A 14,227-nucleotide genomic window follows, 5' to 3' on the forward strand; every position below is an offset into this window, starting at 1 on the left:
CACTGAACTGGGATGAGATCCCTTCAATCCAGAACTTTTCTGTCGTTTTATGGTTCTGAGGTTGGCCTTTAAGGACCCTTCCAACTCAACCATCACGTGTTTGACCTTTAAGGACCCTCCCAGCCTCCCCACCCCTCAGAGGGTGATGATTAAGATCACGGAATCGCTGTTGGTGCCATGGATGGTGACGCTGAGCGCCGGTCCCGGTGCTCTCCGTCCGCAGATCCGTTGGCTGCGGTCACGTGAGCGGCGCTCCCCGTGTCCGTGACCTTCCCGGGCGTTGGGGGCTCCGCTCTTCCCGCCCTATAGTGCGGTGGGACCCGGCCGCAGGAGGTGCGGGCGGAACCGAACCGCGGGAGCGCCGTGCGCCGGGCGGACACATTTGCGGGGCTGACAGAGGGACCATAGGGACTCCAGCTCCCGGCATGCCCTGCGCCCGCCGCCCCTCACGTCCCAGCACGGGCGACGGCCGTTGGGCGGCGGCGCGGAGCCAATCAACGCGCTCCTTGTTGAGAGGGCCGTGAGGCGGCTCTGAGGGAGAGGGGCGAAGATGGTTCTGGAGAGCACCATGGTGTGGTGAGCGGGCCGGGCCGGGCCGGGCCCTCCGCAGCCCTGCGCCGCTCCTTCTCCCCTCTCCTTCCCCCACTCCCCGCGTTCCGCTGCGCTCCGTGGGCCGCGCGGCGCCGCTGCGGGTTTCCCTGAGTCATGGCGGGATGGGGCACGGCCGGGCCCGGGGCTCTGGGAGGGACAGGGATGGGGGGTTGGGGACCGCTGTGGTTATAGGCACAGCGCGGCCTCTCGGAGCCGATCCGTCCTTTTGTCGGTGCCTTCAGAAGGGCCCCATGGGAGGGGTGCTGTGTGCTCAGGGTTTGCTTTGAGGAGAGCTCTCAACTTTTTCCCCTGTTTTTTTTTTCCCAGCGTCGATAACAGCGAGTACATGAGAAATGGGGACTTCTTACCCACTCGGCTGCAGGCCCAGCAAGATGCTGTCAACATCGTGTGCCACTCCAAGACCCGCAGCAACCCCGAGAACAACGTGGGGCTCATCACCTTAGCCAAGTATGGGGTCGGGGGATGTGGGGAAGGGGGGGATGTGGGGAGCGTGCTGAAAAACCCAGCCTCCCTTCCAGGAGGGCAGGTAGGGAGGTGCTGCATTCCAGCAGGGCCCTTCTGCAGCGTTCTGGGAGCTTTTCTCTTCCTGACTCGTCCTTTGGGGCCTTTTGTCTCACAGGGTAACAAACGAGGGAGATTTCTCAGGGAGGTTCTCGAACAGCAACTTTACTGCAGTGTGTTTCCGTTGCAGTAACTGTGAAGTGTTGACCACGCTCACTCCAGACACAGGACGGATCCTTTCAAAGCTACACACGGTGCAGCCCAAAGGGAAAATCACCTTTTGCACGGGGATCAGGGTCGCTCACGTAAGTGGTAGTATTTGTTGCTCAGAACCAAGCCTGCATCTTTCTCTGTAGTAATCTTTGCCTTAGCATTTCCTGTTGGACTCGCTGCTGACTCTCCTGCCAAGCAAATGGCTTTGCCTCAAAAACCTTTGTAAAATCTGGCGTAAAAACTTGGTGTTTGAAACCCTACCCTGAGAGTTTGCTGTGGAGGAGCTGGGTAGCTGTGTCACAGGAGCCCACGCTGCACAGCGGCCGATGGTGCTCAGCCTGGCAGTGTCACCCATCCGTGCCCACCCCACATCCTTTTCCCTCACTGCCCTGCACAGTCCCTGCACTGAGCACACATCCGCCAAGAACAGCTCAGGTCTGGGTTGGGGGAGGAAGAGGAGGAGCTGCCCATCACCACGCAGCCCAGTGGTTCTCTGCTTCTTCACATCTGTCCAGGGCTGGCTCCTGGCCATCCCTCCTCCTGGGAGCTGCTCCTCAAGATGATGTGACTTCTGTCTTGTAGCTGGCTTTGAAGCATCGCCAGGGCAAGAATCACAAGATGCGAATCATTGCCTTTGTTGGGAGCCCTGTAGAAGATAATGAGAAAGACGTGAGTAGCACCAGTCCTAACAGAATACACTGTCTCTGCTCTACGTGTACCCCTAAACCGGACTGCAGGCTTGCTCCTTGCCCTGTTCTGAGGGGAAAGCTGTGTGCCCAGCAGGGCAGTGCGGGCTGGAGCTGTTCGCTGGGGGTCTGCAGCTGGGCGGCTGTTTGGGGGCTTTATGAGGAGTGGCTCCTGAGGGCTGTGCCCTGGTTTCCAGTGGATGAGGAGGGACGTGAGAGCTGAGGTGTGGGCACTGAGAAGCTAAAGCCTCCGTGTGTCCTTGTTGCAGCTGGTGAAACTGGCAAAGCGTCTGAAGAAGGAGAAGGTCAACGTTGACATTATCAATTTTGGAGAAGAGGTGAGACTTGGGCTGCGTTCTTCCCATTAAGAACCAGAGGTCAGGGAAGAGCACCAACACAGCTGTGCCTCAGCGCCTCCGTGGCTGCACCGTGATGCTCTCCTCACCCCTAGGAAGCCAACACGGACAAGCTGACGGCCTTCATCAACACCCTGAACGGCAAGGACGGCACGGGCTCCCACCTGGTGACGGTGCCACCGGGGCCCAGCCTGGCTGATGCCCTCATCAGCTCTCCAATCCTGGCCGGGGAGGGGGGGGCCATGCTGGGCCTCGGTGCCAGCGACTTCGAGTTCGGCGTGGACCCCAGTGCCGACCCAGAGCTGGCCCTGGTGAGTGGGACAGCGGTGTGTGCTCTGCGGTGCTGTCCCAGGCTGTGCCCCGCTCAGCACCGTGCTGTCCCCATCTCTGCAGGCTCTGCGCGTCTCCATGGAGGAGCAGAGGCAGCGGCAGGAGGAGGAGGCCAGGAGGGCTGCGGCCGCCTCTGCGGCTGAGGCTGGGATCGCTGCCACTGGAGGGGACGGTGAGAGCTGCACGGGGAGCGGAGCTGCTCCTGTGGGGACAGGCGGGACACAGCTCAGGGATGGTGCCTGGCAGGTGGAGGGGCGTCCTGCCACGAAACTGCGGGATGTGGGCGCTGGATGTGGCAGAGCTGTGTTCTGTGCTGTCTGAACAGCGCCAGGCTGCAGCTTCCCTCAGCTGCCACTTCGACTCCACGGGGAAGGGTGGGGAATAGGGGGTCTGGGTGCTGGAGGGGTGCAGGGTGGGCTGCCCACCCTCCTGGGCTCTGGGCCGGGCTGTGAGCACGGCTGCTGTCCCCGCAGATTCAGACGATGCGCTGCTGAAGATGACGATCACCCAGCAGGAGTTCGGGCGTGCTGGGCTGCCGGACCTGAGCAGCATGACGGAGGAGGAGCAGATCGCCTACGCCATGCAGATGTCACTGCAGGGGGCGGGTGAGCATCCGCTGAGCGCTCCCACCCCGTTCACAGAGCCGGGGCGGAGGGGCAGCTCCCGGACGGGGCCGTCCCTGGGGCCGCCCCACAGTGTCCCGTGCACTTCGGGCTCTCCCGCAGAGTTCGCGCAGGCGGAGGCGGCGGAGGTGGACAGCAGCACGGCCATGGACACCTCGGAGCCCACCAAGGTGAGGCGTCGCTGCAGGGAGGGGATGGGGCAGGCGTGGATGCAGCCCAACCCCCCCCTCTCCCCTCTGTGTCCCTGCAGGAGGAGGATGACTACGACGTGATGCAGGACCCCGAGTTCCTGCAGAGCGTGCTGGAGAACCTGCCCGGCGTCGACCCCAACAACGAGGCCATCCGCAACGCCATGGGCTCGCTGGCCTCGCAGGCCTCCAAGGAGGGCAAGGACAAGAAGGAGGAGGACAAGAAGTGAGGGGCAGCGGGCGGGGGGCTGCGCCTGACGCGGCAATAAAGGCTGAAGCACGGTGCCGGCTCCCGGAGCCCCGTCCCCGTTCCTATTCCCGCTCCCGGGGGGGGGGGGGGTGGAGCCAGTGGGAGGCCACGCCCCCCCCCGCGCCACCTCCCGGCGTTCCCCGCGGCTCCGCAGGATGTTTACTGCGCAGCGCTGTGGGCGGGGCTTAGGTGATGAGCGGCGGAGGCAGCCAATGGGGAAGGGGGTGGGGAGGATGTTGTAATGGATCCCGGTCTCTACGACGGGAGGAGGGGGCGGGTTCGAGCAGTTCATTGGGTCTTTCAGCATGGATGGGCGGGCGAGCTGGCCGATGGGGAGCGAGGGGGCGTGGCGAGCTCTTGGTTCTTCTGCGAGTGACAGCGCCGGCAGGAAATGGTGGAATACGCGGCCGACCGCGGAGGGCTCGCAACCGATGGGGGCCGCGCTTTGCTTTGAGCGACAGGCGCCTCGTTCAATGGGAAAGCAGCAGCTGGGCGGTGCCCTGAGCGACCACGGCTGCTGCCAATGGCTGCGCGAATCCATGCGGGATGGGCAGCCGCGCTTAGCCAATGGCAGGAGGGAGGGGGGCGGGCTGGCTTGATGAGCACAGCTTTTAGCCAATCGGCATCCAGACGATCCGCGGAGCCTCCAATAGGCGCGGGGAGGGTGGGACCACGCTTTCAATGGCCGCCCCGTCCCCCAATGGGTACCCCCTCAGGGGGCGGGCCCCAGCCCCGACTCACCTCCCCCTCCACCAATCCCGAGTGCGAGCGGCCGCAACCGCCCACGAGCGACGGCGCCGCTGTCGAATAAGCGTGCGCGCAGCCACGAGTGACGTCCGGACGGACCAATAGTGCCGCTCCGGGGGGGCGGGCGTCAGCGTCCGGCGGCGCAGGGCGGGGGGCGCGGGCCAAGCAGGAAGTGCCGCGGAGCAGCGGTCGCCGCCGGAGGGGTTGGGCCGTGGCCGGGCCCGCCGCCCGCTCAGCGCTCGGTAAGGCCGCGGCGGGGCCCGGAGAGGGGTAGGGGGTTGGGGTCACGGGAGGGGGTCCGGGGCCGGGGGAGGAGCTCTGCGCCCGGGGCCCGAGGGGGCCGCGATGGCCGCCGTGCGCTCGGCCCGGAGGGAGCGGCCACGCGCGGCCCCTCCCGGAGCGGTGAGGGCGCGGGGAGGGGGCGGCCCTCCGCTCTCCGCTGGGATTTGGGCCCCGGGAGCCCCCGCCCCCCTCCGCGCGGCTGTAACGGTCGGGGATTCTCTCCCGCTCCGTCCCCCGAAGGAATTTCGCGCCGAGCGGCCGTTAATGGCCGCGGTTCGGTGCCGCCGTTCCCCGCGCGGGGCCGGGGCTGCGGGGCGGCCTCCCCCGGTCCTCCATCGCGCGCCCTTTGGGGCAGCTCTGTCCCTCCCCACGTACCCAAATCCCCGTGGAGGTGACCGACGCCCCGCTCATCCCCGTCCCAATGTTCGGGGGTCTTTGGCCCCCAAAACCCCACCCCCCCCCCCTTTCCACCTTCCGAAGTGATGCGGCGGATGCTGCGCGTTTCCCCATAAACGGCCTTAAAAACGCCAGAGGTGATCCCCGGGGTGGGGGGAGGGGGTCCGGGGGTGTCCGAGCGCTGCGGCCGCTGCCGGATCTGCTTTGGGTTGGGGGATGGGGGATGGGCGCAGTGCTGGGCCCTGCGGGACCCCACCAGGAGTGATGGGAGGCTCTGACCGCACTGGGTAAACTGGGAATGCTGGGAACTCTGCAGCAGGTTCAGACCGCACAGGGGAAACTGGGAGTGCTGGAGCGCACTGGGGCTGATGGGACACTCTGACCCCACTGTGGTCCTGGGGGATGCGGGACCCCTCTGCGGGCAGCTGATGTGTGAGCAAACGCTTCTGGTGGCCCCGCAGCGCTTCCCTACGGCCTCCCTGGCTTTGTTGGCGAGGAAGAGAGCGGTTTGGGCACGAGGGAGTGTGCGCTGTTTTGTTTTGAGCTCGGTTTTCCCCCTCTTCTCTCGATCCCCGAGTTCCTCCTTCCCTTCTTTCCCCGCAGCTCTGCACGCCATCGGGGAGCGGGCGGCAGCGACCTCCCCACGGTGAGCTGCACTCAAAGGGCGCTCTCCAGAGGGTCTGGGGGAACGGGGTGGGGGGGTGTTTGTGGCAGCAGCTGGCTGAGCTGTGGGTCGGGCCGCTCGGTGTGGGTGCAGCTGTGGGTCGGGCCGCTCGGTGTGGGTGCAGCTGTGGGTCGGGCCGCTCGGTGTGGGTGCAGCTGTGGTGCTGCAGAGCCCTGTGGGGTGCTGCGTGCTGCCTGCAGAGCACCTGCTGGCGTTGGGAAGCTCCAGCTCTCAGTCCGGCCAAGTCGTCGAGAGTTCTGGATCCGCGCCGCCGCCGCTTTGTTTGGATATCTCCCGCAGTCAGCAGATGGTGCGGACTTAATTCTGGTGAACGGACGGGAGCGTAATCCCTGCGGCCGGCGGCTGCGCGGGGCCGTCTGCTCACGGCTCTTGGGGTGGATCTGCCGTGCTGGGGGGGAAGGATGCAGATCACAGTGGGGCTGGGGGCTGTGCTGCCCCTTCCAATGCAACTGCACCACGATCCCATGGTTCTGCTCTGATCTGTAGGGTCCTTTCAGGCCCAACCACGCTGTGATCCTATGGTTCTGTGGCCTTTGAGGTCCTGTTCTCCCAACCCAACCATCCCACAGTTCTGTGACGTCCCACATCCCCTCCGGCCCATCCACGCTGTCCTTCTGTGGCCCTGAAGGTCTGTCCCCTTCCCCCTTGCTGTCGTTCCGTAACTCCCTGCTGTGCTGCTGGGAATATCGTGCAGGAATGAAGCCCTGTGCCTGCACAGGGACACTGCAGACTGGGGGGGAATTGGAGGCAGTCATGGGCTGCTCCGGTGGTCTGTGCCCACCTGGCTGCCTCCCCCTGCTCCAGCACAGTGGGGGGGGCAGCCAGCCCACTCAGATGGGGCTGGGGGCTGAGATCCCTTCCGACCCAACCGTGCCATGATCTCATGGTTCTAAAACCTTCAGGGTCCCCTCCAACCAAACTGTCCTTTGATCCCAAGGCCCTGTGATCTTTCAGGCCCCTCCATGCTGTGATCCCTGTGCTGGGATGTGGGTGGCATTGAGCCCCGTGTTCAGCACTGGGACGTGTTCTGCTGGGCCTCTCTTGGCCCCCACTCCTCCCCCCACACTGAGCTCTTCTGGGGGGAACCCAGTGCTGCTTTGGTTGGAGCTCGGAGGAGTGGGTGTTCTTTTGGAGCACCTCTCTCCCCACAGTGCAGTTGGCAGAGGGAGAAACCGATCTGGGAGGAGGAAGGGGAGATGCCATCCCATATCCCTGCAGCTGGGAGCTGGGGATGTCCAACACCTGGGAGCCATTCTCAGCATTGAGCTCTGTGTCACATTATCTCCTCTGAACCTGGGCTGAATCCATTCCTCCTTTTAGATGAGCAAAACTAATGATAGTTCTGGAAATAAGCGAGGGCAGCTGACAAAAGTGGGATGGCATCGTGCAGGAGGAGCACTCCCAGGGGGTGGGCAGGTGCGGGTGGGATCCCACGGGGCAGCAGAGCAGAGCAGAGGGGCTGAACCGCGGCCTCGTTAAGAGCCAGCTCGTTAGGACGCAGAGCTGTGTGGCTCTGGGGGGGTCGGTGGTGATGTCAGCTCCTGTTGGGCTCCAGCAGCTCATGGTGGGAAGTGCATCGTCGCGGGGGTCAGGGAGGGAAACAGGAAAAGCAGCTTTAAAAGCAGCCGTGCTGGGGCTGTGCTGGTGCTGGGGTGCAGCCGTCCCCCCCACACTCTGCCCTGAAGCTGAGCTCTGGCAGACAGTGGCTCACAAGGATAAAAATACCCCTCCCCTCCCCCCCCCCCAGTGCTGCTTTTGTTTTGCCAAAGAAAAGTAGTTATTTTATACCCAAAAAAACCCTCAGTCGTGGTTTGAGCTCCTGAAATAAGCGCGTGCCGGGCGGGCGGGTCGCAGTGCAGCCGTGCTCTGCGTCTCAGCAGCGTGGGGGCCCGGGATGCTGCTCTCCTCCCAGTGAGGGGGATCCTATGGGGCCAGGATGGGTCTGTGCACTCAGTCAGGGCGGGCTCCGGCCCCGGGGCAGCCCCACTCTCAGACATCTGTCCCGGAGCTGTGTGCTCACCTGGCCAGGGATCAAACACGGAGCAGTGAAGGTGGAGGAGCGCTGGGAGCTGCCCCAGGGCTTCGGGGACGGGGTTCAAAGTGAAGAGGCTGTGGGGTTTTGGGGTGTGGGGCAGGCGGGTTCCCATCCACGTCCCCGTGGGAGCTCACAGTGGGGTGGTGACGCGCGGTGCCGGGGTCGTGCTGCTGACTCTCCCCCCCCCCTCTTTTCCAGACTCCGCCTCAGGCCCCACCATGGGTGACATGAAAACTCCGGATTTCGACGACCTCCTGGCAGCGTTCGACATCCCCGACATCGACACCAACGAGGCCATCCACTCGGGCCACGAGGAGGCCGAGGCGCACATCAAGGCGGTTCCCGGCGAGCCGGGGCCGCCCGACCACGTCCTCCCCCACACCGACATCACCGCCGTCAGCGTCATCGTGAAGAACACGGTGTGCCCGGAGCAGCTCGAGGCGCTGGACGGGCGCAGTAAGGATGGGCACGTCCTCGGGCCGCGTCTGCTGCAGAACGGCTTCGGGGCGGCCGAGCTGCCCAGGTCCCCCGCGGCCCGGGCCGTGGAAGCCGTGGCGTCCTCCAACGGGGAGTGCTGGGTGAAGGAGAAAGGCCCCAAACCGCTGGATATCTTCTCCCATTTTAGCCCCGATCCCAACGAAGACAACGCTGCCAACCTGATCGACAGAGCTCGGGAGTGCAAGCCCAAGGAGAAGTCCCTGGCCGTGCCCTCCCTCTCCCCGTCGCCCACCCCATCGCTGGACTGCAAGGAGCCCGGGGGGGAGAGCGCAGAGGGCCTGCCCCCCTCCTTCCCACAGCCCTACGAGGGCGGCCAGGCCGGGGCCGTGAGCGGGCCCCCTCCCACTGTGCCCTGCATCAAGAAAGAGGAGTCTGACTCCGAGGAGGCGTCCCGTGACGCCAACCCAAAGGCTCTGACTGCTGCGCTGGGGGAGGGGCCCTTGGAGCACCTGAAGTCGGTCACCGTCCGCTACTCCGCGGGTGATTCCCCCATGGCGTCCTGGCCCGGCTCCGACCCCAACCTGGGCAGCAGTGCCAGCACCCTGCCCGAAGTGAAGCGCTCGCCTGGCAGCCCGCGGGAGCCCTTCTACAAACCTTCCTCTCCCGTGGTGCAGAGCCCCAGGATCCCCGCGTCTCCGAAGCAGCTGGACGACATCGCCCTCAAGGAGGAGCACGAAGCTCTGGAGAAGTCGATGGGAAGCCCGCAGAGCATGTCGAGCGCTGACGACGAGGAGGAGGAGGAGGACGAAGGCAACAACAACGATTCCCCTTCTTCCAATTCCTCGCGGCCGTTGAAAGTGAGGATCAAAACCATCAAGACGTCGTGCGGCAGCATCACCCGCACGGTGACGCGCGTCTCGTCGGACTCGGAGCCCGGCTCCGCCCGGGGCGCGGCCGAGCTCAGCGCCGAGGACACCGCGGAGAAGGAGGACGGCATGGCGCTGGAGGCGCCCCACGAGAAGGTGGATCTCTGCAGCCCTCTGAAAGCCATCGAGGGGCCCAAAATCGTCAGCGTGCAGCTCGGCAACGGCACCAAGATCAAAGGCACCGTGCTGCCCGTGTCCACCATCCAGAACGCCAGCAGTGCCATGCTGATCGCGGCCAGCGTGGCGCAGCAGAAGTCCGTGGTGCTGCCGGCCAAGGCGGGCAAAGCCGTCACCAAGAACATCATCAACCTGGTGCCGCAGGCGCTGCCCAAGGCCGACACGCGCACCAACGTCAGCCCCGTGACGCAGACGGCCACCGTCACCACCACGGCCAACCAGAAGGTGAACGGCACCACGGTGGTGATGGTGCAGCCGCAGAAGCCGTCCCCGACCGTGGCGGGCACCGTCATCTCCCGCAGCCAGTCCAGCCTGGTGGAGGCCTTCAACAAGATCCTCAACAGCAAGAACCTGCTGCCCACCTACAAACCCAACCTGAACCCGCCGGCCGACGCCAGCCTGGCGCTGCCGCCCTTCGGGTACCGCTGCCTGGAGTGCGGGGACTCCTTCGCTCTGGAGAAGAGCTTGGCTCGCCACTACGACCGGCGCAGCATGCGCATCGAGGTGACCTGCAACCACTGCACCAAGCGCCTCGTCTTCTTCAACAAGTGCAGCCTGCTGCTGCACGCCCGCGAGCACAAGGACAAGGGGCTGGTGATGCAGTGCTCCCACCTGGTCATGCGGCCCATCGCTTTGGATCAGATGATCGGGCAGCCGGACATCACCCCGCTGGTCTCCGTGGCTTCCTTCCCCGCTGGCAAAGTGGCCGGAGTCACTCAGGACACCCTGAGCGCGGCCAACGGGGCCCCGGAGCTCCCCATCCTGCCCCTGAGCGGCCCCGAGCAGAGCAACTACAGCTGCTTCAGGTGCCTGGAGTGCAAGGAGCAGTGCAAGGACAAGGCCGGGCTGGCCGCCCACTTCCAGCAGGCGGTGACGGCGGGGACCACCAGCAGCACGGTACGTCGGCGCACGGCCCTCCTGTGAGCACAGAGCTCGGGGGTGGGGAGTGCCTGGAGAGCCCTTGGGGTTGTGGGGCAGCTCCTGGGGCTCTGTGGGGCAGCATTTGGGTCCCCGGGGATGTGGGGCTCTCCTGAACCCAACCGGGAGGATGTGGTGCCCGTGTGGGCAGTCCCCGTGCAGCCATGTTGTGGCTGCAGCGCTGCTTCCTCTTTCCTCGGCCCTAAGCACAAACGGAGCACAGTGAGAGCAGGGCGAGGTTTGCTCCGCCATGGGGTGGGAGTGTGTCCTGGTTGGTGTGGGGCTGCTCACAGTGGGGCACCCACAGCCGCCAGTGCGCCTCAGTGTGAGCACGAGGAGCGCCTTCCTCCTCCCTCTTCCTCCTCCCTTTTCCCCCCTTCCTCCTCCCTTTCATGCTCTGGTTGACTCCTCTGCCCCCCCAGGTCTGCACCACGTGCCCCATGATCATGTCCAACCGCTGCAGCTTCAGTGCCCATCAGCGGATGCACAAGAACCGCCCGCCCCACGTCTGCCCGGAGTGCGGGGGGAATTTCCTGCTGGCCAACTTCGAGACCCACCTGAAGGAGTCCTGCCTGCACTTCTCCCGCAGAGTGGGATACAGGTGGGGGGGCACCGGGGTGGGCGGGGGTCCGAGGGGTCTGGGTAGGGGCACTGGGGCAGGTGGGGGGTCCCTGCTGGGTTTTGCTGTGGGTGTTGTGCAGAAATCCACATCCCAGTGCCCGGTGCCGCGTTGGGCTGAGCTCCGCTGAACCCACGTCCCCGCTGCGTGCTCCCCCCCCCATGCTCCCCAGGTGCCCCAGCTGCGCCGTGGTGTTCGGCGGCGTCAACTCCATCAAGTCTCACATCCAGACGTCGCACTGCGAGGTGTTCCACAAGTGCCCCATCTGCCCCATGGCCTTCAAGTCGGCGCCCAGCGCCCACGCCCACGTCTACACGCAGCACCCCGGCTTCGGCAACCAGCAGTCCAAGTGAGTGCCCCCATCCCGCACAGCCCCCCGCTGCTGTGGGGTGGCACCGCTGCCCCGGACCCCCCTGAGCTCCTCGTGCCCCCCTCAGGATGATCTACAAGTGTGCCATGTGCGACACGGTGTTCACCCACAAGCCGCTGCTCTCCTCCCACTTCGACCAGCACCTGCTCAACCAACGCGTCAGCGTCTTCAAGTGCCCCGACTGCCCGCTGCTGTTCGCGCAGAAGCGCACGATGTTGGAGCACCTCAAGGTACGGCTGGGGCCGGGGCCTCGTGTCCCCCGTGTTCCCACATCCTTTCCCACGCTGACATCCAGAACCTGGGGCCCCCCGGGCCCTCCTTCCCCCCCCCGTCCCCACGGTGAGGGCTGCGTGCAGGGGGGGGGGGGTCTGCCCCTCTGGGACGACCACCACCACTGCGCCTCCGCTCCTCAGAACACCCATCAGCCCCCGAAGCCGCGGGAGGAGGCGGCCAAGAAGGCGGCGGTGCTGCTCACCCCGAAGCAGGAGCCCATGGACGCCCCCGTCCCCAAAATCTCCGACGAATCCTCGTCCTCCACGGAGGAGGACGACCCCCCCAGCTCCCCGGAGCTGCGCAAGGCCAAGCGCCGCTTCCAGCGCAAGGCGGCCAGCAAAGCCAAGGGCAGCGGGTGGACCTGCGGCGTCTGCCACTCCTGGTTCCCCGAGCGCGACGAGTACGTGTCCCACATGAAGAAGGACCACGGGAAGGTGAGGGGCCGTGGGGCCGCGTGGGGGGGGGAGGGGAGGGCTCCGCCCCTGGTACCCCCACCCCTCTGTCTCCCACAGTCGGTGAAGAAGTTCCCGTGTCACCTCTGCGAGCGCTCCTTCTGCTCCGCTCCCAGTCTGCGCAGACACGTCCGCGTCAACCACGAAGGGATCAAACGCGTCTACCCGTGCAGGTACTGCTGTGCCTGGGGGGGGGGGGGGGCGTGGGGGGGTCCCCTCTGTGTCCTGGGGATGGGGGACACCGGGGCTGTGTGTCCCACGGGTGAGCACCGCCCATCCCCCCCCCCGTGCCCCCTCCCCCACCCAGGTACTGCACAGAGGGCAAACGGACGTTCAGCAGCCGCCTGATCCTGGAGAAGCACATCCAGGTGCGGCACGGCATCAAAGTGACCGACCAGACCAGGAGCCAGGAGGTCATCATCGCGCGCATCGGCACCGGCGCCGCGCAGGTACGGCCGCGCCCGTCTGCTCGCGGACCCCCCCACGGGGGGCACGGGCTGCACACGGAGGTGGTGCTGCCCCCTGCTCCGGGTGGGGGCTGTGTGCTGTGGCATCTCAGGGGGAGACGCCCTGCTTGCTTGCTGCTTCCAGCTGCTGGCGGGCGTGGGGAGGGGGGAAGGGCAGATGAGGGGCTCGGGGGGGGGCTGCGGAGGGGCTCTGCTGGAGCTGCTCCCGTGGGGCCCCAACGCTCCCCCCGTGGCCGCAGGTGTCCGGCCGCAAGAGGAAGCTCTCCTCGGACGAAGGGGACTCGTGCAGCGAGGAGCCCGACAGCACCACCCCTCCCTCCAAGAACCCCAAAGGCGACCGCAAAGCGCCGTTCCGCTGCCGCAAGTGCGGATACATCGCCGGCAGCGCCGCCGACTTCCAGGAGCACATCCCCCAGCACCGGACTGACGAGAGCTCCCACCAGTGCCGCGAGTGCGGGCTCTGCTTCACCTCCCAGGTGTCCCTCAACCGCCACCGCTTCATCACCCACAAGAAGAAGAAGGGCACGGCGGAGGCGGAGGAGCCGGGCCCCCGCAGCCCCCGGGGGGGAGCACCGCACGCGGCCGACGGCGCCCTGTCCTGCACCGTCTGCGGCCGCAGCTTCGACAGCCAGCTCAACCTCAAGACGCACTTCCGCACGCACGGGATGGCCTTCATCCGCGCGCGGCAGAACGCCAGCCCCGAGAACTAGAGCCGGCCCCGTGCGAGGCCGGGGGAGCACCGAGCCCCCCCCCCCGGGAGCCCCTTCCTCTGCTCGGTGGGGCACTGCGGTGCCGTGGGGCGGACGGAGGCACCGCGAGGAGAGGTCGGCGCCGTCCGCCCGACGCGGCCCCGGGCTGAGAGCGGCGGAACTGCGCTCCGGTTGTGTGCAGGAGGCGATGGGGGGCGCGGCCCGGGCCGCCCCCGCCCCACGGAGCCACGGAGGGACGCGGTGCCGCGGGATGAGCGCACGGACGCAGCTCTGAGCCGGGAGCGCCGGCGCGGGGTGGGGGAACGGGAGCACATCCCCACGGCCGCGGGGGGATGCGCCTCTTCAGAGTCCGAGCGGTCCCTCTTTCTTTCCCATCGCCGCAGCCGCTCCGTGGGGCGGCGGGGGCTCTCCCTGCACCTCCCACCCCACAGCGGTGTGGGGCACGGCCGCGTTGCAGCCCCGGCGCTGGGGCGCTCACTGCGGCCCCGCCCCCATCGCCCCCCCGGGGCCGTGCGGATCTCCTGGGCCGCAGTGTACAGCTGTACCATATACACTAAAAGCGACGAGAAAAAAAGAAGCAAGGAAGGAAGAACTACTGTTGTGATTTGGGTTTGGGTTTGTTTTTTTCTTTTTTTTTCTTTTTCCATTTTTATTTTTGGGGACTTTTTTTTTTTTTTTTTTTTTTTTTGCGGGGGGGTGGGTTTTTTTTTTTTTGTTTTGTTTTTTTGTTTTGTTTTCGGGGCGGTGGGGACAGGCGGACTCAGCTCCTTAAAAAGGAGAAAAAAAAAAAAGGACGGCAGCGAAGTGCCGCCCCCCCGGCCCCGCGCGGCAGTGACCCCCGCAGCGCTGACTGCAGTCAGCAGAGCCCGGAGTCGCTCCCACCGCTTTTAGGAGGAGACGCCCCCGAATGGCACCGCGACCCCCACCCATAGCGCCGCGCCCCCGTCCCCCATCGTTGCACTGTGACCCCCCC

The 14,227-nt window shown here is 65.9% G+C and overlaps 2 protein-coding genes across 2 annotated transcripts; both read left to right on the top strand.

Moving 5' to 3' along the window:
• The first annotated feature begins 498 nt into the window (after positions 1 to 498).
• PSMD4 (proteasome 26S subunit ubiquitin receptor, non-ATPase 4) lies at positions 499 to 3,799 on the top strand. The gene is made up of 10 exons (XM_065751550.1): positions 499 to 576; positions 919 to 1,059; positions 1,304 to 1,418; positions 1,909 to 1,995; positions 2,282 to 2,350; positions 2,464 to 2,679; positions 2,762 to 2,870; positions 3,172 to 3,303; positions 3,424 to 3,491; positions 3,572 to 3,799. The coding sequence occupies exons 1-10, from the start codon at positions 551 to 553 to the stop codon at positions 3,737 to 3,739; spliced, it is 1,131 nt and encodes a 376-aa protein (XP_065607622.1). The 5' UTR covers positions 499 to 550; the 3' UTR covers positions 3,740 to 3,799.
• Positions 3,800 to 5,294: 1,495 nt separating this feature from the next.
• On the top strand, positions 5,295 to 13,254 carry ZNF687 (zinc finger protein 687). The gene is made up of 9 exons (XM_065751545.1): positions 5,295 to 5,321; positions 8,103 to 10,342; positions 10,786 to 10,964; positions 11,155 to 11,331; positions 11,420 to 11,582; positions 11,766 to 12,059; positions 12,138 to 12,250; positions 12,385 to 12,526; positions 12,784 to 13,254. Exons 2-9 carry the CDS (start codon positions 8,123 to 8,125, stop codon positions 13,252 to 13,254), a joined length of 3,759 nt encoding a protein of 1,252 aa, XP_065607617.1. The 5' UTR covers positions 5,295 to 5,321; positions 8,103 to 8,122.
• Positions 13,255 to 14,227: the final 973 nt, after the last annotated feature.

Source organism: Cyrtonyx montezumae, unplaced genomic scaffold (assembly GCF_038088225.1).
Source record: "Cyrtonyx montezumae isolate F1298 unplaced genomic scaffold, pur_monq_1.0 scaffold_75, whole genome shotgun sequence".
Taxonomy (NCBI): domain Eukaryota; kingdom Metazoa; phylum Chordata; class Aves; order Galliformes; family Odontophoridae; genus Cyrtonyx; species Cyrtonyx montezumae.